The 23,344-nt window shown below is 45.3% G+C and overlaps 1 protein-coding gene across 2 annotated transcripts in view; it reads right to left on the bottom strand.

Annotated features, from left to right (window-relative positions):
* LOC135512049 (calcium-activated potassium channel subunit alpha-1a-like) overlaps nt 1-23,344 on the bottom strand; it is a 254,936-nt gene that overhangs the window by 200,392 nt on the left and 31,200 nt on the right. For both annotated transcript variants that reach the window (XM_064933655.1, XM_064933654.1), the window contains exon 2: nt 21,241-21,396. In XM_064933655.1, coding sequence (XP_064789727.1) covers nt 21,241-21,396 — 156 coding nt within the window. The remainder of the gene's footprint in view (nt 1-21,240; nt 21,397-23,344) is intronic.

The raw sequence follows: 23,344 nt of genomic DNA, 5'->3' as shown, positions 1-23,344 counted from the left end.
GGAAGATGTCAGAGCTAAGGATGATGTTAAAGAGTTTTAGTGTAGCCAATTGGAATTTGTTGTCTGTATATTTGATAATTTCATTGAGGATACCATCAACACCACAGGTCTTTTTGGGTTGGAGGGTTTTTATTTTGTTCTGTAGTTCATTCAAGGTAATTGGAGAATCCAGTGCATTCTGGTAGTCTTTAATCTTTGATTCTAAGATTTGTATTTGATCATGTATATGTTCTTGCTGTTTTTTCTTTGTTATAGAGCCAAAAAGATTGGAGAAGTGGTTCACCCATATATCTCCATTTTGGATAGATAATTATTTGTGTTTTTGTTTGTTAAGTGTTTTCCAATTTTCCCAGAAGTGGTTAGATACTATGGATTCTTCAATCACATTAAGCTGATTTCTGACGTGCTGTTCCTTCTTTTTCCGTAGTGTATTTCTGTATTGTTTTAGTGATTAACCATTGTGAAAGCGTAGACTCAGGTTTTCTGGGTCTCTATGTTTTTGGTTGGACAGGTTTCTTAATTTCTTTCTTAGGTTTTTGCACTCTTCATCAAACCATTTGTCATTGTTGTTCGTTTTCTGTTTGAATTGTTTTGATTTGATAGGGAAGCTGATAGGTCAAATATACTGTTAAGATTTTCTACTGCCAAGTTTACACCTTCACTATTACAGTGGAACGTTTTGTCCAGGAAGTTGTCTAAAAGGGTCTAATTGTTTTTTGGTAGGTTTTCCATACTACATTTCTTCCATCTATAGCATTTCTTAATATTACTCAGCTCCTTTGGCTTTGATGCCTCATGATTGAGTATTGCTCTGTTCAAGTAGACTGTGATTTTGCTGTGATATGATAGGGGTGTCAGTGGGCAACTGTGAATGCTCTGAGAGACTCTGGGTTGAGGTCAGTGATAAAGTAGTCTACAGTACTACTGCCAAGAGATGACCTGTATGTGTACCTACCATAGGAGTGCCCTCGAAGCCTATCATTGACTATGTACATACCAAGTGTGCGACAGAGCTGCTGGACTTCCAATCCGTTTTTTTGTTGGTTATGTTGTCATTGTTGTGCCTAGGCGGGCATATGGGGGAGGGAATGCTGTCACCTCCAGGCAGGTGTTTGTCCCCCTGTGTGCTGAGGGTGTCAAGTTCTTGTCCGGTTCTGGCATTTAGGTCGCCATAGACTAGTACATGTCCCTGGGCCTGGAAATGATAGCTTCTCCATCCTGGAGAGGGAAATCAGTCTTCAGTAAAGTATGGTGATTCTAGTGGGGGGATATAGGTAGCACACAGGAGGACATTTTTCTCTGTTAAGATCATTTCTTTTGAATTTCTAGCCAAATGTAAAATGTTCCTGTTTTGATTAATTTAATAGAGTGAGTTAGGTCTTCTCTATAGCAAATCAGCATATCCCCTGAGTCTTCCCTGTTTCACATCTAGTAGTTTGGTGGATGGAACTACCAGCTCCCTGTAACCTAGAGGGTAACCAGTGGGTCCGTCTTCTCTATACCATGTTTCTTGTGGATGGCAATGTCTGTATTACCGATTTCTTTGATGAAGTCCAGGTTCCTGCTCTTTAGGCCAAAGGCAGATGATCTCAGGCCTTGGATATTCCAGGATGAGATAGTAAAGGTTTATTGTTCTATAAAGTGTCCAATGTTGTTGGCTGTGTGGTTTGGCCTCAGGCCAGTAAGTGTGAGCAGAGCCTGCTGAGCATCTGGTACATTCCATTGCTTGGACTAGTGTAAGAGTGTGAGTTGGGCCTGTTTGCCCGCTCACGGCCTAGGTGTATGTTTGACTTCCAAGTTGAGGCCCTCTTTGCAGGAGTGGGGGACATGGGGTGGGCAGGAGGGGCATAGGTCTGATCTGAAGGGGCCTAAATGGGGTGTGGGCATGGTTGACTTGGGGGGGTGGATGTGGCTGGTGGTGTTGTGGTCTGGATGTAGGTCCTCTTGGCGGTGGAGTGGTAGGCCAGGTAAACATTTGGTTTTGAGGCACAGTCACGGGAAATACTTGCATTTACCCGCTGTATGGTAGCAGGGTGGAAGTCTTTTCGTGGTAGCAGGCTGGAGATAACCACAGGTGCGTTGGAGAAAGCTTTTTCAATCACTCCCTTGAGTGCTGTGGCCACCCATTCCTGCTGTGCTCTCAGGTCTTTTGTGCCTGTGTGTATTATTATGTAGCTGGGTGACCCTAGATGGTCAGACAGAAGGTCTAGGGCGCGCTGGGTGTTTGGACAACAGAGTTTAGACACTCTGTGTTTGGGAAAAAGTATTTTTTTCTTGTATATATTTCCCATTTGAGTCCATAAGGAGAACAATCTGTGTCTTGTGTATGTCCTCAGTGGGTGTGGGGGGGTTGTCAGAAGGGCTATCAGGGTGGCTGACAGGGGGATGCTCAGAGGGGGTGAGATCCCCTGGGCTTGGGGTTCTTCATTTGTCTGTCCCGCTGTGATTTCGACGCTATGGTCAGGGACTGTTCTGCTATGGCTCTCTCTGTCCCGCTCTAGCGGATTGCTCCACAGACTGAAAGATTCTCCTTGTAGTGCTTTTCTCTCAGCTGCAGGTCATTCATGCTCTCTGAGGATGAGAAGCGTTAGTCCTTCTGATGAAAACGCTCTTCTGGTCGACCAGTGTGTGCGTGTCTGGGAGACAGTGTGTATGTGTGAGGAGCTGCCTGCTACACTGTGGGCTCCCGAGTTGCTCAGCGGTCTAAGGCACTGCATCTCAGTGCAAGAGGCGACACTACTGGTTTCAATCCAGGCTGAATCACATCCGGCAGTGATTGGGAATCCCATAGGGTGGCGCACAATTGACCCAGCATTGTCAGGGTTTGGCCGGGGTAGGCCACCATTGTAAATAAGAATTGGTTCTTAACTGACTTGCCTAGTTAAAATAAGGTTAAATCAAAATGTTTAAATAAAACATCAAACAACTCCTTTGTTGTTCATATCATCGACACAGCTTCAATTCACTGACCCCCCATTTAGTCTGGTCTAGGAATATGATCAACGTAATCATTTGTCTCATCCTCAACTATAAGCTACATTCCACATACATTATAATTATTGCTTACAAAAACAATGCTCAAAGGTTAATAAAGAAAGGGTTAAACAATACAACACACTGTAAAAATATACTGTATATTGATGCAACTACAATTGTAAGGCAACCAGCTGTGAGTTTGCTCAACATTTGGGCATAAAGCTGAACCAACATACATTCTCAAGTTGAATAGTATGTTCACTCAACTTTGAACTTTAATGAAAGTGAACATTCACTTCAACTTGAGAAATTATTCTACCATATTTGCATAACCTGCAATAGAGCATGCTGGGAAATATTACAATGATGGGCGTGCTTTAGAGCAAACATACGTTTGTAATTCTACTCAGGAAGTTGGTTCAAATTCAGATTCAGAGTTTGAGTAAACAAACTTTTACACATTAGCTCAAATTCTTGTCCTTTTGAAGTCAACTCAAATCGCATAATAAACGTTGATTAAGCCATTGCTTAAGTTGGCTTTTTTACAGTGTAGGTTTCCTTGACCTTAACCATCACTCATATGGCCTGTATAAATGTGTTTCTCTCATCCATGGCATGACTGGGATTGGGTTTAAGGTCGAGGTCATAGTGCCAGTGGTAGTTCTACGCTTCCAATAATAGAACACCTTTCCCAGTGGGCAGCCAAGCCTCATTCTCGCTCCTATTTCTGCCTTTTTTCTCTCTCTCTCCTCCCAATCTCCCGCTATCCTTCCCTCTCTCCTCCTTTCTCTCTTTCTTCCTCTCTCTAAATGTCACTCAGCAGGGGACTGTCACATTAGACAAAACATGCTTTACTGAGAAACCAAATCGGCCAGAAATGTAAAATCCTCCACTCAAAGACAAACACATTTCAACTGTCTTTCAACTACGCCTAATAAATGACATCGACATTGTGAATAATACTAAATTGGAAATAAAAACATGTCACTTACTACAAGAGGCCTTCAGAGTTTTCTGGCAGGACTGCAAACAGACAGAAACACAAGCCACCTGTTCAGCCCAGAGAACAGCAGCTTAATGACACCTCTAATGAATGGTCTTGACTCATACACAACAGTATGGTTGATTTCAGAGAATCAGAAAAGGAGAAGGGAATCTTCTAAGGATTTCATGGGTTTGCACGCTTTGTTACAATATTGTTTTGAACATTTATTTTAGGATTGATGCCCAACTGAACGTTCTACTCAATGAATTGTCAGTCGGCGCTGACGAAGATTTAGTCTGAAGTGCATTACTGTGGCTTTGAAACACGATGACATTTCAAAAGGAGGCAAATAATTAGTATGAAAACCTTTTGTCATCTTTGTTATGTCGCCAGACTGACTTTAGATGCAGGACAATTTTAGCAAGCTAGATAAGATTGAGCGGACATCACTGAATTGTAGCTAGCTAACATTAGCATTGCTTGCAACTTTGCAAGCTAATGGCAATATTGACATCTCTCTTAAGTAAATTTGACAACATAATAAGGGGCAAAGTTTTTCCTACTAATTATTTGCCTATTTTAGCAATATCATCATATTTCCAGTCCACTATAGTGTAATCTGGACAAAACAGTCATTAGCCTCCATTCAGAATGAATGAGAGAGATTGTCCTGGAGAAGCCAAGTACAAGTCGCTCGTAATTTCCAGTCACAACTTGCAGACTTGATTACGTGTTGCTGTGTGTTTTGTTCCTAACCTTACCTTACTTTGCTACCTGACAACTTTACGGTTTTTACCTTTTAATTACTGTCTATATTTTTAGTTTTTGCCTCACTCAACTTTTCTCATTCAACCTTTTCACTCCGGACGCTTTTATCTGGACATGGTTTGTCAGGACCTCCAATAGCCGAAGCTCAGTAGTAACATTAACATGATGCCTTCTAATTGCAGTCGCTGTACTCATAATATACAGGAGAACAATCGCCTTACGGCGAGGATAGCTGTGCTGCAAGCCCAGATTCAAACGCAGACGTTTAGGCAAGGGTCATTTCAGTGTAGGAAAGGATGAAACAGTGTCTGTGCCACCAGTAAGTACAGATAGTAACGTTAGTATAAATCCCCTGGCACGGTCCCGCAGCAGGACAACTTTCTCATGGCTTCTGGAAGGAAATGCTGTAGGAACGCTCAACCGGTGTCGCTCATTCAGCCGACAGAAACTTTCAACCGGTTTTCCCCATTAAGCAGCGAGTCGGAGTAGGAGACCGAGCCTTCTCTGGTCTCTACACCTCCCATTACGGGGTCTGAGACGCCGAAGCTTCCCACCATTAGCTCTGACAAATTGAAAACTCTAGTCATTGGTGACTCCATTACCCGCAGTATTAGACTTAAAACGAATCATCCAGCGATCATACACTGTTTACCAGGGGGCAGGGCTACCGACGTTAAGGCTAATCTGAAGATGGTGCTGGCTAAAGCTAAAACTGGCGAGTGTAGAGAGTATAGAGATATTGTTATCCACGTTGGCACCAACGACGTTAGGATGAGACAGTCAGAGGTGACCAAGCGCAACATAGCTTCAGCGTGTAAATCAGCTAGAAAGATGTGTCGGCCTCGAGTAATTGTCTCTGGCCCCCTCCCAGTTAGGGGGAGTGATGAGCTCTACAGCAGAGTCTCACAACTCAATCGCTGGTTGAAAACTGTTTTCTTCCCCTCCCAAAAGATAGAATTTGTAGACATTTGGCCCTCTTTCTGGGACTCACCCACAAACAGGAACAAGCCTGGCCTGCTGAGGAGTGACGGACTCCATCCTCGCTGGAGGGGTGCTCTCATCTTATCTACCAATATAGACAGGGCTCTAACTCCTCTAGCTCCACAATGAAATAGGGTGCAGGCCTATTAGTGGAGTCTGCCACTAGCACAGTCAGTGTAGTCAGCTCAGCTTTCCCCATTGAGACCGTGTCTGTGCCTCGACCTAGGTTGGGCAAAACTAAGCATGGCGGTGTTCGCTTTAGCAACCTACTAGGATAAAGACCTCCTCCATTCCTGCCATTATTGAAAGAGATCGTGATACCTCACATCTCAAAATAGGGCTACTTAATGTTAGATCCCTCACTTCAAAGGCAGTTATAGTCAATAACAGGGAGGCAGGGTAGCCTAGTGGTTAGAGTGTTGGGCTAGTAACCAGGAGGTTGTAAGTTCAAACCCCCAAGCTGACAAGGTACAAATCTGTCGTTCTGCCCCTGAACGGGCAGTTAAGCCACTGTTCCTAGGCCGTCATTGAAAATAGGTATTTTGTTCTTAACTGGCTTGCCTACTTAAATAAAGGTTAAACAAAAATAATATTTTTTTTTAAATGAACTAATCACTGATCATAATCTGGATGTGATTGGCCTGACTGAAACATGGCTGAAGGCTGATGAATGAGGCCTCACCTCCTGGTTACACTAGTGACCATATCCCCCGTGAATCCCGCGGAGGTGTTGCTAACATTTACGATAGCAAATTTCAATTTTGTTATATCTGGAGTACTTCTCCTGTCTTATCAGTTGTCATGTGTGAATTTAAGTATGCTCTTTCTTTCTCTCTCTTGGAGGACCTGAGCCCTAGGACCATGCCTGAAGACTACCTGGCATGATGACTCCTTGCTGTCCCGAGTGCACCTGGCCGTGCTGCTGAACAGTTTCAACTGTTCTGCCTGCGGCTATGGAACCCTGACCTGTTCACCGGACGTGCTACCTGTCCCAGACCTGCTGTTTTCAACTCTCTAGAGACAGCAGGAGCGGTAGAGATACTCTTAATGATCGGCTATAAAAGCCAACTGACATTCACTCTTGAGGTGCTGACTTGCTGCACCCTCGACAACTACTGTGATTATTATTATTTAACCATGCTGGTCATTTATGAACATTTGAACATCTTGGCTATTTTCTGTTATAATCTCCACCCGGCACAGCCAGAAGAGGACTGGCCACCCCTCATAGCCTGGTTCCTCTCTCGGTTTCTTCCTAGGTTTTGGCCTTTCTAGGGAGTTTTTCCTAGCCACCGTGCTTCTACACCTGCATTGCTTGCTGTTTGGGGTTTTAGGCTGGGTTTCTGTATAGCACTTTGAGATATCAGCTGATGTAAGAAGGGCTATATAAATACATTTGATTTGAGAGAGAATAATTCTCAGAGAGAGAAATGTTTACCTTCCAATAGTTATTGTTTATTTCACTTTTGTTTATTATCTATTTCACTTGCTTTGGCAATGTAAACATATGTTTCCATGCTAATTAAGCCCCTTAAATTGAAATTAAAATTGAACTGAGAGAAAATAATTATCAGAGAGCGAGAGAGAAGAATTCTCAGAGAGAGAGAGAGGAATTCTCAGAGAGAGAGGAATTCTCAGAGAGAGAGAAATTCTCAGAGAGAGAGAGAGGAATTCTCAGAGAGAGAGAGAGAGAGAGAAATTCTCAGAGAGAGAGAGAGAGAGAGAGAGAGAGAGAGAGAGAGAGAAGAGAGAGAGAGAGAGAGAGAGAGAGGGAGAGAGAGAGAGAGAGAGAGAGAGAGAGAGAGCGAGAGAGAGAACTCTGCATTGCATCTTCTGTTTTATCTGGGTGCACAGGGAGGGCATACTGTTGATCATAAACAGATAAGCTTTTAAGAGACAGAGACGAGCTTAGGGAGGACATTGTAATCAAATAAACCTTGTTTGATCTTTTACTATCTGTAAAGACGGGCCCCAGGCTTCCCTGCTGCAAAATAACACATGTAATAAGACTGGCATTCTGAGGGGACACCTATTTCTTCAGTCAGTCAGTCAGTCATGCTCCTGCTGTCAAAACATTAACAGACATTTTAGTTTCTGTCTGAGGCGCAGACAGAAATGTTACATTAATATCCGATTCTATTCTCTCATGCACTCAAGACCCGAAATACACCCTCAGATGGCCCAGAAATAGGCTTTAATTTGCCCCCTAAACAGGCTGACACAGAATACACACATCTGCCATGCTTAGGCAAGCTGTTGTTGCCATGGTGACAGTCAGGGTCTAGTCACTAAACAGTGGCGGTTGGCTCCACTGTGCTATTATTATTAAGCTGCATTGGAACCCTCATAGAGATCACACTAGTCCTTATATGATCACACACACACAAACATACATTGACATACACGCATTGACACACACACAATTACACTTATTTTCTCTAAATCATCACAACTGCCAAAACCAACCAGAGAGGGACGTTATTCACATAGTGATATGTCGATCAGATGACTTCGCTTCCTGCTCTGTCTTTGGTTACATCCCAACTGGGACCCTATTCCCTATACTACTTTTGACCAGGGTCTATAGGGCTCTGGTCAAAAGTCGTGCGCTCTGTAGTGAATAGGGTGCCATTTCAGAATCAGTTTTTATCATAGAGGAGAGAACTAGGAAGCTATCTGGCTAAATCCTCATTTAGGAGCCTTTATCCTCTTTTATTTCCAGCCACCACACAGATTAGAGGACAGAACAAACAGTACCAGCATGACCTGAGACATAGGGGCTCAATTTTAACAAACCTAACGCAATGGTAACTCTTAGCGCTGGTGGTAGCGTTATCGGTTCAGTGGGGTGTCAGAAATATTTTAGCAATTTTCACAACCGGAATTATAGGCGCAGAAGCTGCCAGTGGCTCAAAAGGTTTGATGAATAAACAAGTTGTGGGTGTGTCGAGGCTAGACACCTCACTGGCCAATCAGAACATGCTTCATAGCTAAATATGTGGTTGCTTCAAGTTGTGTATTTATTGTGTTGTTATCAACTCCAATTGGAATGTTAGTCCGTTATGACCTAGTTCGTTAAATAGCCTACCACATATTTGCTAAACGTTTTCAATATGTATGCTGTTTACCTTGTTCTAATTGCATTGCTTCAATATGGAAATAGATTGTTAAATATAGGCTATACTATTCACACAGATATAGGGGCTAGGCCTACTGTAAATTGCAGTCTGGACATGGACATGTCAAACATGTCAATAAGCAAGATTACATTGACTAGGCTATTGATAAGGCCTACAATTATGATCAAACCAAATAAAAACAAAACAACTACTTGTTTTAAATAGGCTTTGTCTGAACACAGTTCCAGGCACCATAATTGCACCCCGTGGTCATATAATACAGACAAGGCAACGGGCTATGGAGGGTTTTACACACACACAAACTTGTCACAGGAGCTGGATAAAGATCCAATATAAAGAGAAGGGGGGGATTTCCATTCACCGTAATACTGCTCGCAAATGTTTTACAAACATCATGGAACAATATTACACATCATATTTGCATTTCTCCAGAAATAGCAGGTGAAATTGCATTCAAGCCATGTAAGGTCTCACCATAAGCCCATGGACAGTAAATCTTGGTAATAAGTTTGTTTTTAATTTAATTTGATTTAAAAAAACTATCAATCTGTTTTTTTTACGCCAACAACAATATTTCTAAATAGGATCGGGTCAGAAGCATGATATCATAAAATCGCATCTCGTTCCACGAGCGTAAGGCAATGTGTGCACACGTAGGCCTAAGTGCTCTTCGGCAGGAGACATGGATGTTAATCCTATCGATTGAATATAGTTTATTAAATAGTATACAATAACACTACAATAGGCCTAGTTGTAACAAACATGTAGCCAATCACATTTGGAAATATTTGTCTTACACACATTGGATTCGCATTTCGAAAATATACTGTATGTCCGAGCCATGGACAAGAGGACATGGCACAAACAGTCTAATAAGATTAGACTACCATCGCTGTTGATATCTCACTGGGCAGAAACTGGTTGAATCAACGTTGTTTCATGTCAATTCAACAACAAATAAATCTAAAAGCTAATTGGATTTGCAAAAAGTAATCAACATAAAGCCATTTCGTCTTTTCCACCCAACTTTTAACCTAAATCCAATGACATGGTCATTTTTTGTTATTGATTTCATGTTGAATTCATGTTAGTTGACCACTCAACCAGATGTAAATCAAAACTAGACTTTGCCCAGTGGGATTGCCTGTGAGGGACTTCGCCACATGAAAGGTAAACAAACAGGCAAATAGCCCAGGTCACAAGCGGATTTAGCACCAAAGACAGTGATCGGAATTCCCCCAATTTGACAGTTAGGTCCAACAAATTTAAGTGACAGATGCAATTGTTTTAACGAAATGGTCAAGGAAAAATAAGCTGTCGATTGTAAACAGACTTCCTACAGTCACTGACACCTTTTCACAAACTTTTCACAGAAGCTGCATGGACAAAAATCTTGTCCAATATAAAGAAAAAACAAGAATGCCTGTTCATTGTTTTGCTGCTTGTGATATTTTTTATAAAACATTGGTTAAAGGCTACTGACTAGGCTACTGTGCACCTCTGCTGGCAAAATGGATGCCATAACCAATTGTGTTACAGCTTTTGGCGGGTCTTAAATATCACCATTAGCACTGGTTGAAATTAGCACATTGTCGCAAGTTTTTATGGACACACCTCAAACATTTCCACCCCTCCGACCTCAGTGCAAGCGAGCTGATATAAGACAGGTAAATGACCAACCCTGGCGCCAGGTTCTGACAATAGCAGAGCGCTGGCTTTTACAAGTCAAAATTGACAAAGAGTGTGTGTTTGACACTAGCTCCAGTTTAACGCCAGCCGAAAATAGACCCCAGGCTCTGTCTCTGTTTCCAACAGTAAGGGTAGCTGGTGACTTTGTTCTGCTTCACTAAGCCTAGGTGAAACTGTACCATTCTGACAGTGAATAAAATGAGACTTCCTTCCTGGTCCATGCTGCTAAAATCATGATTGACAGCCTCCCTCCATCAATGTAGACAGTACAGTGGGCCAGGCCAGCTGGAGGAAGGACTACAATTGGGACTTGGGAGCAGGGTGGGGATGGAGGGGATGAAGAGGGGTGGCAGAGGAGATAATGACCTTTAGGCACTGCATCCAGCCTACAGCAGCCCTTGGCACACCACTCCAACGTACACACGCCATTTCATTAGACCTACCACCCCAGTCCTCCCCCATCCTCACCCGTCCCTAAACTAGCTTTGCTAAGCACTGATAGCCAAATCATCAACGATGGCATCAACCCTTTTAAGGAGAAGATGTACTGCCAACAGCGACCACTCTGATGCCAAGCTGATTTTGCACCTTGCAGAGGATGACTGAGGACAGAAGACTGTCCTTAATTATAGGCCGCCTGGGCTGGCAGGATACACAGGATGAGTCCCAAATGGCACCATTCCCTATATAGTGCACTATGGGTTTCCGTATGGGTCTTGGTCAAACATAGGGCACTATAAAGGGAATAGAGTGCCATTCGGGGCATGGGACGGGGTTAAAGTGAAATGAGGAGCATCTCTCTAATCTGATGCTGGTTAAATCTCTTCTCTTAATCTCACTATACAATATAATAAGGATAACGTAGGATGGAGCGGAGAGGGGGGGCATGTGACACACACACTTTGGTGAGCACTTCCACCGGTTCGGCTGATGATATCTGGGTTCTTCAAATACTATTTAAAATAATTTAAAATACTTTATCTGTACTTGAGTGAGCTAGTCTGGTATAACAGGCCAATAGAGTAGATCCATAACGGCAACCCCCTCCTACCTGGCACTCGAGGCAGACCAGAGCAAACGCTCCAAGTATTTGAAATATTTCAAATATTGTTTGAACCCAGGTCGGCTGGCTCACCAAAATGTAAACGGATCAACTGTGCTCTCTTGCTCTCGCTCTCCCTCTCAGGATAAGGGTATTACGGGATGGGATGGGGGGGTATGGCCTTAATACTGTCCTATCTCAGATCCACTTCTCCACTTTGTGAGACGTCACCCTGGCTTTGTTGTGACTGATGGACGGCGCAGCTCTTTGCGTGTGAGACCATGTTAGGTTATGGTCTGTAAAAGCATCAGACTGAGGGAGACACAGTAATTGGTGGTTCTTGATGAAGGCTCTTGATGAAAATATAATATTCATTATTTAGCCTAAATGTTGGTCAAGTAAATCACAACAAGCAGACATGCATGTGCAACTTGCATTGTCATTTGTATCGATATAAATACAGCAAGTATTTAATTTGCAGCCCTGAGAGTGAGCTTATGTGGCTTGCCAAATTTATTCAATAATTAACTTCTCATAATGACTAATGCAGGAAATGAACAGGCCCACAGAACAAATGGCATATTCAAGCCATTTGTATAAGAATATTCATAAAAATGGAATGCTGGTTTTCAACGCTTCCGGGATACCACTTTTTCTGAGTCCTCTATATTCCTTATCAACTTTTCCTGACAGGATACATTCATGTGTACCACGCCTTGTGAAGAAATAAAGCAACCAGAACAACAATATGAGACACTAACTCACCCGGACGCTGTCCTAATATGGACACCATACAGGTAACTATAAAACATGAACCCTCCAGGATTCTGCCCTTATATGGATACTGTAGTACCAGGACTTGGTCCTAATAGGGACACCATAGAGATGACTATGCAACATGGACTCCCCAGGACTCTGTTTTAATAAGGACACCATACAGATGACTATGCAACATGGACTCCCTAGGACCCTGTTCTAATAAGGACACCATACAGATGACTATGCAACATGGACTCCCCAGGACTCTGTTCTAATAAGGACACCATACAGATGACTATGCAACATGGACTCCCCAGGACCCTGTTCTAATAAGGACACCATACAGATGACTATGCAACATGGACTCACCAGGACTCTGTTCTAATAAGGACACCATACAGATGACTATGCAACATGGACTCCCCAGGACTCTGTTCTAATAAGGACACCATACAGATGACTATGCAACATGGACTCCCCAGGACTCTGTTCTAATAAGGACACCATACAGATGACTATGCAACATGGACTCCCCAGGACTCTGTTCTAATAAGAACACCATTGAGATGACTATGCAACATGGACTCCCCAGGACTCTGTTCTAATAAGGACACCATAGAGATGACTACGCAACATGGACTCCCCAGCACTTGGCCCTAATAAGGACACCATACAGATGACTATGTAACATGGACTCCCCAGGACAATGTTCTAATAAGGACACCATACAGATGACTATGCAACATGGACTCCCCAGGACTCGGTCCTAATAAGGACACCATAGAGATGACTATGTAACATGGACTCCCCAGCACTTGGCCCTAATAAGGACACCATACAGATGACTATGTAACATGGACTCCCCAGGACAATGTTCTAATAAGGACACCATACAGATGACTATGCAACATGGACTCCCCAGGACTCGGTCCTAATAAGGACACCATACAGATGACTATGCAACATGGACTCCCCAGGACTCTGTTCTAATAAGGACACCATACAGATGACTATGCAACATGGACTCCCCAGGACCCTGTTCTAATAAGGACACCATACAGATGACTATGCAACATGGACTCACCAGGACTCTGTTCTAATAAGGACACCATACAGATGACTATGCAACATGGACTCCCCAGGACTCTGTTCTAATAAGGACACCATAGAGATGACTACGCAACATGGACTCCCCAGCACTTGGCCCTAATAAGGACACCATACAGATGACTATGTAACATGGACTCCCCAGGACTCTATTCTAATAAGGACACCATACAGATGACTATGCAACATGGACTCCCCAGGACAATGTTCTAATAAGGACACCATACAGATGACTATGCAACATGGACTCCCCAGGACTCGGTCCTAATAAGGACACCATACAGATGACTATGCAACATGGACTCCCCAGGACTCTGTTCTAATAAGGACACCATACAGATGACTATGCAACATGGACTCCCCAGGACCCTGTTCTAATAAGGACACCATACAGATGACTATGCAACATGGACTCACCAGGACTCTGTTCTAATAAGGACACCATACAGATGACTATGCAACATGGACTCCCCAGGACTCTGTTCTAATAAGGACACCATACAGATGACTATGCAACATGGACTCCCCAGGACTCTGTTCTAATAAGGACACCATACAGATGACTATGCAACATGGACTCCCCAGGACTCTGTTCTAATAAGAACACCATTGAGATGACTATGCAACATGGACTCCCCAGGACTCTGTTCTAATAAGGACACCATAGAGATGACTACGCAACATGGACTCCCCAGCACTTGGCCCTAATAAGGACACCATACAGATGACTATGTAACATGGACTCCCCAGGACAATGTTCTAATAAGGACACCATACAGATGACTATGCAACATGGACTCCCCAGGACTCTGTTCTAATAAGGACACCATACAGATGACTATGCAACATGGACTCCCCAGGACTCTGTTCTAATAAGGACACCATACAGATGACTATGCAACATGGACTCCCCAGGACTCTGTTCTAATAAGGACACCATACAGATGACTATGCAACATGGACTCCCCAGGACTCTGTTCTAATAAGGACACCATACAGATGACTATGCAACATGGACTCCCCAGGACTCTGTTCTAATAAGGACACCATACAGATGACTATGCAACATGGACTCCCCAGGACTCTGTTCTAATAAGGACACCATACAGATGACTATGCAACATGGACTCCCCAGGACTCTGTTCTAATAAGGACACCATACAGATGACTATGCAACATGGACTCCCCAGGACTCTGTTCTAATAAGGACACCATACAGATGACTATGCAACATGGACTCCCCAGGACTCTGTTCTAATAAGGACACCATACAGATGACTATGCAACATGGACTCCCCAGGACTCTGTTCTAATAAGGACACCATACAGATGACTATGCAACATGGACTCCCCAGGACTCTGTTCTAATAAGGACACCATACAGATGACTATGCAACATGGACTCCCCAGGACTCTGTTCTAATAAGGACACCATACAGATGACTATGCAACATGGACTCCCCAGGACTCTGTTCTAATAAGGACACCATACAGATGACTATGTAACATGGACTCCCCAGGACAATGTTCTAATAAGGACACCATACAGATGACTATGCAACATGGACTCCCCAGGACTCGGTCCTAATAAGGACACCATACAGATGACTATGCAACATGGACTCCCCAGGACTCTGTTCTAATAAGGACACCATACAGATGACTATGCAACATGGACTCCCCAGGACCCTGTTCTAATAAGGACACCATACAGATGACTATGCAACATGGACTCACCAGGACTCTGTTCTAATAAGGACACCATACAGATGACTATGCAACATGGACTCCCCAGGACTCTGTTCTAATAAGGACACCATAGAGATGACTACGCAACATGGACTCCCCAGCACTTGGCCCTAATAAGGACACCATACAGATGACTATGTAACATGGACTCCCCAGGACTCTATTCTAATAAGGACACCATACAGATGACTATGCAACATGGACTCCCCAGGACAATGTTCTAATAAGGACACCATACAGATGACTATGCAACATGGACTCCCCAGGACTCGGTCCTAATAAGGACACCATACAGATGACTATGCAACATGGACTCCCCAGGACTCTGTTCTAATAAGGACACCATACAGATGACTATGCAACATGGACTCCCAGGACCCTGTTCTAATAAGGACACCATACAGATGACTATGCAACATGGACTCACCAGGACTCTGTTCTAATAAGGACACCATACAGATGACTATGCAACATGGACTCCCCAGGACTCTGTTCTAATAAGGACACCATACAGATGACTATGCAACATGGACTCACCAGGACTCTGTTCTAATAAGGACACCATACAGATGACTATGCAACATGGACTCCCCAGGACTCTGTTCTAATAAGGACACCATACAGATGACTATGCAACATGGACTCCCCAGGACTCTGTTCTAATAAGGACACCATACAGATGACTATGCAACATGGACTCCCCAGGACTCTGTTCTAATAAGAACACCATTGAGATGACTATGCAACATGGACTCCCCAGGACTCTGTTCTAATAAGGACACCATAGAGATGACTACGCAACATGGACTCCCCAGGACCCAGCACTTGGCCCTAATAAGGACACCATACAGATGACTATGTAACATGGACTCCCCAGGACAATGTTCTAATAAGGACACCATACAGATGACTATGCAACATGGACTCCCCAGGACTCTGTTCTAATAGGGACACCATACAGATGACTATGCAACATGAACTCCCCAGGACTCTGTTCTAATAAGGACACCATACAGATGACTATGCAACATGGACTCCCCAGGACTCTGTTCTAATAAGGACACCATACAGATGACTATGCAACATGGACTCCCCAGGACTCTGTTCTAATAAGGACACCATACAGATGACTATGCAACATGGACTCCCCAGGACTCTGTTCTAATAAGGACACCATACAGATGACTATGCAACATGGACTCCCCAGGACTCTGTTCTAATAAGGACACCATACAGATGACTATGCAACATGGACTCCCCAGGACTCTGTTCTAATAAGGACACCATACAGATGACTATGCAACATGGACTCCCCAGGACTCTGTTCTAATAAGGACACCATACAGATGACTATGCAACATGGACTCCCCAGGACTCTGTTCTAATAAGGACACCATACAGATGACTATGCAACATGGACTCCCCAGGACTCTGTTCTAATAAGGACACCATACAGATGACTATGTAACATGGACTCCCCAGGACTCTGTTCTAATAAGGACACCATACAGATGACTATGCAACATGGACTCCCCAGGACTCTGTTCTAATAAGGACACCATAGAGATGACTATGCAACATGGACTCCACAGGACTCTGTTCTAATAAGGACACCATACAGATGACTATGCAACATGGACTCCCCAGGACTCTGTTCTAATAAGGACACCATACAGATGACTATGTAACATGGACACCCCAGGACTCTGTTCTAATAAGGACACCATACAGATGACTATGTAACATGGACTCCCCAGGACTCTGTTCTAATAAGGACACCATACAGATGACTATGCAACATGGACTCCCCAGGACTCTGTTCTAATAAGGACACCATAGAGATGACTATGCAACATGGACTCCCCAGGACTCTGTTCTAATAAGGACACCATACAGATGACTATGCAACATGGACTCCCCAGGACTCTGTTCTAATAAGGACACCATACAGATGACTATGCAACATGGACTCCCCAGGACTCTGTTCTAATAAGGACACCATACAGATGACTATGCAACATGGACTCCCCAGGACTCTGTTCTAATAAGGACACCATACAGATGACTATGCAACATGGACTCCCCAGGACTCTGTTCTAATAAGGACACCATACAGATGACTATGCAACATGGACTCCCCAGGACTCTGTTCTAATAAGGACACCATACAGATGACTATGCAACATGGACTCCCCAGGACTCTGTTCTAATAAGGACACCATAGAGATGACTATGCAACATGGACTCCACAGGACTCTGTTCTAATAAGGACACCATACAGATGACTATGCAACATGGACTCCCCAGGACTCTGTTCTAATAAGGACACCATACAGATGACTATGTAACATGGACACCCCAGGACTCTGTTCTAATAAGGACACCATACAGATGACTATGTAACATGGACTCCCCAGGACTCTGTTCTAATAAGGACACCATACAGATGACTATGCAACATGGACTCCCCAGGACTCTGTTCTAATAAGGACACCATAGAGATGACTATGCAACATGGACTCCCCAGGACTCTGTTCTAATAAGGACACCATACAGATGACTATGCAACATGGACTCCCCAGGACTCTGTTCTAATAAGGACACCATACAGATGACTATGCAACATGGACTCCCCAGGACTCTGTTCTAATAAGGACACCATACAGATGACTATGCAACATGGACTCCCCAGGACTCTGTTCTAATAAGGAAACCATACAGATGACTATGCAACATGGACTCCCCAGGACTCTGTTCTAATAAGGAAACCATACAGATGACTATGCAACATGGACTCCCCAGGACTCTGTTCTAATAAGGACACCATACAGATGACTATGCAACATGGACTCCCCAGGACTCTGTCCTAATAAGGACACCATACAGATGACTACGCAACATGGACTCCCCAGGACCCTGTTCTAATAAGGACACCATACAGATGACTATGCAACATGGACTCCCCAGGACTCTGTTCTAATAAGGACACCATACAGATGACTATGCAACATGGACTCCCCAGGACTCTGTTCTAATAAGGACACCATACAGATGACTATGTAACATGGACTCCCCAGGACTCTGTTCTAAAAAGGACACCATACAGATGACTATGCAACATGGACTCCCCAGGACTCTGTTCTAATAAGGACACCATACAGATGACTATGCAACATGGACTCCCCAGGACTCTGTTCTAATAAGGACACCATACAGATGACTATGTAACATGGACTCCCCAGGACTCTGTTCTAATAAGGACACCATACAGATGACTATGCAACATGGACTCCCCAGGACTCTGTTCTAATAAGGACACCATACAGATGACTATGCAACATGGACTCCCCAGGACTCTGTTCTAATAAGGACACCATACAGATGACTATGCAACATGGACTCCCCAGGACTCTGTTCTAATAAGGACACCATACAGATGACTATGTAACATGGACTCCCCAGGACTCTGTTCTAATAAGGACACCATACAGATGACTATGCAACATGGACTCCCCAGCACTTGGCCCTAATAAGGACACCATACAGATGACTATGTAACATGGACTCCCCAGGACTCTGTTCTAATAAGGACACCATACAGATGACTATGCAACATGGACTCCCCAGGACTCTGTTCTAATAAGGACACCATACAGATGACTATGTAACATGGACTCCCCAGGACTCTGTTCTAATAAGGACACCATACAGATGACTATGCAACATGGACTCCCCAGGACTCTGTTCTAATAAGGACACCATACAGATGACTATGCAACATGGACTCCCCAGGACTCTGTTCTAATAAGGACACCATACAGATGACTATGTAACATGGACTCCCCAGGACTCTGTTCTAATAAGGACACCATACAGATGACTATGCAACATGGACTCCCCAGCACTTGGCCCTAATAAGGACACCATACAGATGACTATGTAACATGGACTCCCCAGGACTCTGTTCTAATAAGGACACCATACAGATGACTATGCAACATGGACTCCCCAGGACTCTGTTCTAATAAGGACACCATACAGATGACACTGCAACATGGACTCCACAGGACTCTGTTCTAATAAGGACACCATACAGATGACTCTGCAACATGGACTCCACAGGACTCTGTTCTAATAAGGACACCATACAGATGACTATGCAACATGGACTCCCCAGGACTCTGTTCTAATAAGGACACCATACAGATGACTATGCAACATGGACTCCCCAGGACTCTGTTCTAATAAGAACACCATAGAGATGACTACGCAACATGGACTCCCCAGCACTTGGCCCTAATAAGGACACCATACAGATGACTATGCAACATTGACTCACCAGGACTCTGTTCTAATAAGGACACCATAGAGATGACTATGCAACATGGACTCCCCAGGACTCTGTTCTAATAAGGACACCATACAGATGACTATGCAACATGGACTCCCCAGGACTCTGTTCTAATAAGGACACCATACAGATGACTATGTAACATGGACTCCCCAGGACTCTGTCCTAATAGGGACACCATAGAGATGACTATGCAACATGGACTCCCCAGGACTCTGTCCTAATAAGGACACCATACAGATGACTACGCAACATGGACTCCCCAGGATTCGGCCCTAATAAGGACACCATACAGATGACTATGCAACATGGACTCCCCAGGACTCTGTTCTAATAAGGACACCATACAGATGACTATGCAACATGGACTCCCCAGGACTCTGTTCTAATAAGGACACCATACAGATGACTATGCAACATGGACTCCCCAGGACTCTGTTCTAATAAGGACACCATACAGATGACTATGCAACATGGACTCCCCAGGACTCTGTTCTAATAAGGACACCATACAGATGACTATGCAACATGGACTCCCCAGGATTCGGCCCTAATAAGGACACCATACAGATGACTATGCAACATGGACTCCCCATGACTCTGTTCTAATAAGGACACCATACAGATGACTATGTAACATGGACTCCCCAGGACTCTGTTCTAATAAGGACACCATACAGATGACTATGCAACATGGACTCCCCAGGACTCTGTTCTAATAAGGACACCATACAGATGACTATGCAACATGGACTCCCCAGGACTCTGTTCTAATAAGGACACCATACAGATGACTATGCAACATGGACTCCCCAGGACTCTGTTCTAATAAGGACACCATACAGATGACTATGCAACATGGACTCCCCAGGATTCGGCCCTAATAAGGACACCATACAGATGACTATGCAACATGGACTCCCCATGACTCTGTTCTAATAAGGACACCATACAGATGACTATGTAACATGGACTCCCCAGGACTCTGTTCTAATAAGGACACCATACAGATGACTATGCAACATGGACTCCCCAGGACTCTGTTCTAATAAGGACACCATACAGATGACTATGCAACATGGACTCCCCAGGATTCGGCCCTAATAAGGACACCATACAGATGACTATGCAACATGGACTCCCCAGGACCCTGTTCTAATAAGGACACCATACAGATGACTATGCAACATGGACTCCCCAGGACTCTGTTCTAATAAGGACACCATACAGATGACTATGCAACATGGACTCCCCAGGATTCGGCCCTAATAAGGACACCATACAGATGACTATGCAACATGGACTCCCCAGGACTCTGTTCTAATAAGGACACCATACAGATGACTATGTAACATGGACTCCCCAGGACTCTGTTCTAATAAGGACACCATACAGATGACTATGTAACATGGACTCCCCAGGACTCTGTTCTAATAAGGACACCATACAGATGACTATGCAACATGGACTCCCCAGGACCCTGTTCTAATAAGGACACCATACAGATGACTATGCAACATGGACTCCCCAGGACTCTGTTCTAATAAGGACACCATACAGATGACTATGCAACATGGACTCCCCAGGACTCTGTTCTAATAAGGACACCATACAGATGACTACGCAACATGGACTCCCCAGGACTCTATTCTAATAAGGACACCATACAGATGACTATGGAACATGGACTCACCAGGACTCTGCCCGTCAGTGTCTGGGCTGATATCATGACCCCAGCCCAGTCTTTGACAGAGGTCATCCAGCCCACCTCACTGAGTGCAGCCACCGTCTCCTTGGTGTGCTTGATCCCATCCCCATGGGAGGTAGGGTTGTGGACCCGCTGAGCATTCTAGAAGAGAGAGAGAGAGAGAGAGCAAGATGTATTAAAAGAAAGAGATGGAGACGGGGGTGAGAAAGGAATAGAGACAGAGACAATCAGCATTACTAATCAGGGTATAAGATCATCAGAGCAAATGTATCGAATGTACTATCACGCTCCACCGGTCTCAAGCCCTGAAGAACAATACAAGGTCGAGACCAAACCAGCCTGTTTTGCTTTCAATACGTCAACACACACGTTAGCAGGAGACAGGAGAGTAAGGCAAACACTGAGCCTAACACGGGCCTGGGAGGCTGTGTGCATGCGTGTGAGTGCGTGTCTCTCTCTGTGTGTGCCTGTGTCTGTATGTGTGTCTCTGGGAGAACGTGTGTATGTGTGAGGAGTGTCTCCATGGTAGCCAAGCAGCCAAAGAGCACCTCTGCTGCTGCAGCCCAGCCAACTCAATGAGTTTCTGCCTCACTGAGTTTCTGCCTCAGTGAGTGGGCTGGGCTGTCTGCTGCCTCACTGAATTTCTGCCTCAGTGAGTGGGCTGGGCTGTCTGCTGCCTCAGTGAGTTTCTGCCTCCGTGAGTGGGCTGGGCTGTCTTCTGCCTCAGTGAGTTTCTGCCTCAGTGAGTGGGCTGGGCTGTCTGCTGCCTCAGTGAGTGGGCTGGGCTGTCTGCTGCCTCAGTGAGTGGGCTGGGCTGTCTGCTGCCTCAGTGAGTGGGCTGGGCTGTCTGCTGCCTCAGTGAGTGGGCTGGGCTGTCTGCTGCCTCAGTGAGTGGGCTGGGCTGTCTGCTGCCTCAGTGAGTTTCTGCCTCAGTGAGTGGGCTGGGCTGTATGCTGCCTCAGTGAGTAGGGTGGACTGTCTGCTGCCTCAGTGAGTGGGCTGGGCTGTCTGCTGCCTCACTGAGTTTCTGCCTCAGTGAGTGGGCTGGGCTGTCTGCTGCCTCAGTGAGTTTCTGCCTCCGTGAGTTGGCTGGGCTGTCTGCTGCCTCAGTGAGTTTCTGCCTCAGTGAGTGGGCTGGGCTGTCTGCTGCCTCAGTGAGTTTCTGCCTCAGTGAGTGGGCTGGGCTGTATGCTGCCTCAGTGAGTAGGGTGGACTGTCTGCTGCCTCAGTGAGTTTCTGCCTCAGTGAGTAGGCTGGGCTGTCTGCTGCCTCAGTGAGTGGGCTGGGCTGTCTGCTGCCTCGGTGAGTGGGCTGGGCTGTCTGCTGCCTCGGTGAGTGGGCTGGGCTGTCTGCTGCCTCGGTGAGTGGGCTGGGCTGTCTGCTGCCTCGGTGAGTGGCCTGGGCTGTCTGCTGCCTCAGTGAGTGGCCTGGGCTGTCTGCTTCCTCGGTGAGTGGCCTGGGCTGTCTGCTGCCTCGGTGAGTGGGCTGGGCTGTCTGCTGCCTCGGTGAGTGGGCTGGGCTGTCTGCTGCCTCAGTGAGTGGGCTGGGCTGTCTGCTGCCTCAGTGAGTGGGCTGGGCTGTCTGCTGCCTCAGTGAGTGGGCTGGGCTGTCTGCTGCCTCAGTGAGTTTCTGCCTCAGTGAGTGGGCTGGGCTGTCTGCTGCCTCAGTGAGTGGGCTGGGCTGTCTTCTGCCTCAGTGAGTGGGCTGGCTGTCTGCTGCCTCAGTGAGTGGGCTGGGCTGTCTGCTGCCTCAGTGAGTGGGCTGGGCTGTCTGCTGCCTCAGTGAGTGGGCTGGGCTGTCTGTTGCCTCAGTGAGTGGGCTGGGCTGTCTGCTGCCTCAGTGAGTGGGCTGGGCTGTCTGCTGCCTCAGTGAGTGGGCTGGGCTGTCTGCTGCCTCAGTGAGTGGGCTGTCTGCTGCCTCACTGAGTGGGCTGGGCTGTCTGCTGCCTCAGTGAGTTTCTGCCTCAGTGAGTGGGCTGGGCTGTCTGCTGCCTCAGTGAGTGGACTGGGCTGTCTGCTGCCTCAGTGAGTGGGCTGGGCTGTCTGCTGCCTCAGTGAGTGGGCTGGGCTGTCTGCTGCCTCAGTGAGTG

This window comes from Oncorhynchus masou, chromosome 24, assembly GCF_036934945.1.
Source record: "Oncorhynchus masou masou isolate Uvic2021 chromosome 24, UVic_Omas_1.1, whole genome shotgun sequence".
Lineage (NCBI taxonomy): Eukaryota > Metazoa > Chordata > Actinopteri > Salmoniformes > Salmonidae > Oncorhynchus > Oncorhynchus masou.
Note: the sequence above shows the minus strand (reverse complement) of the source record. Positions and strands in the feature narration are given on the sequence as shown.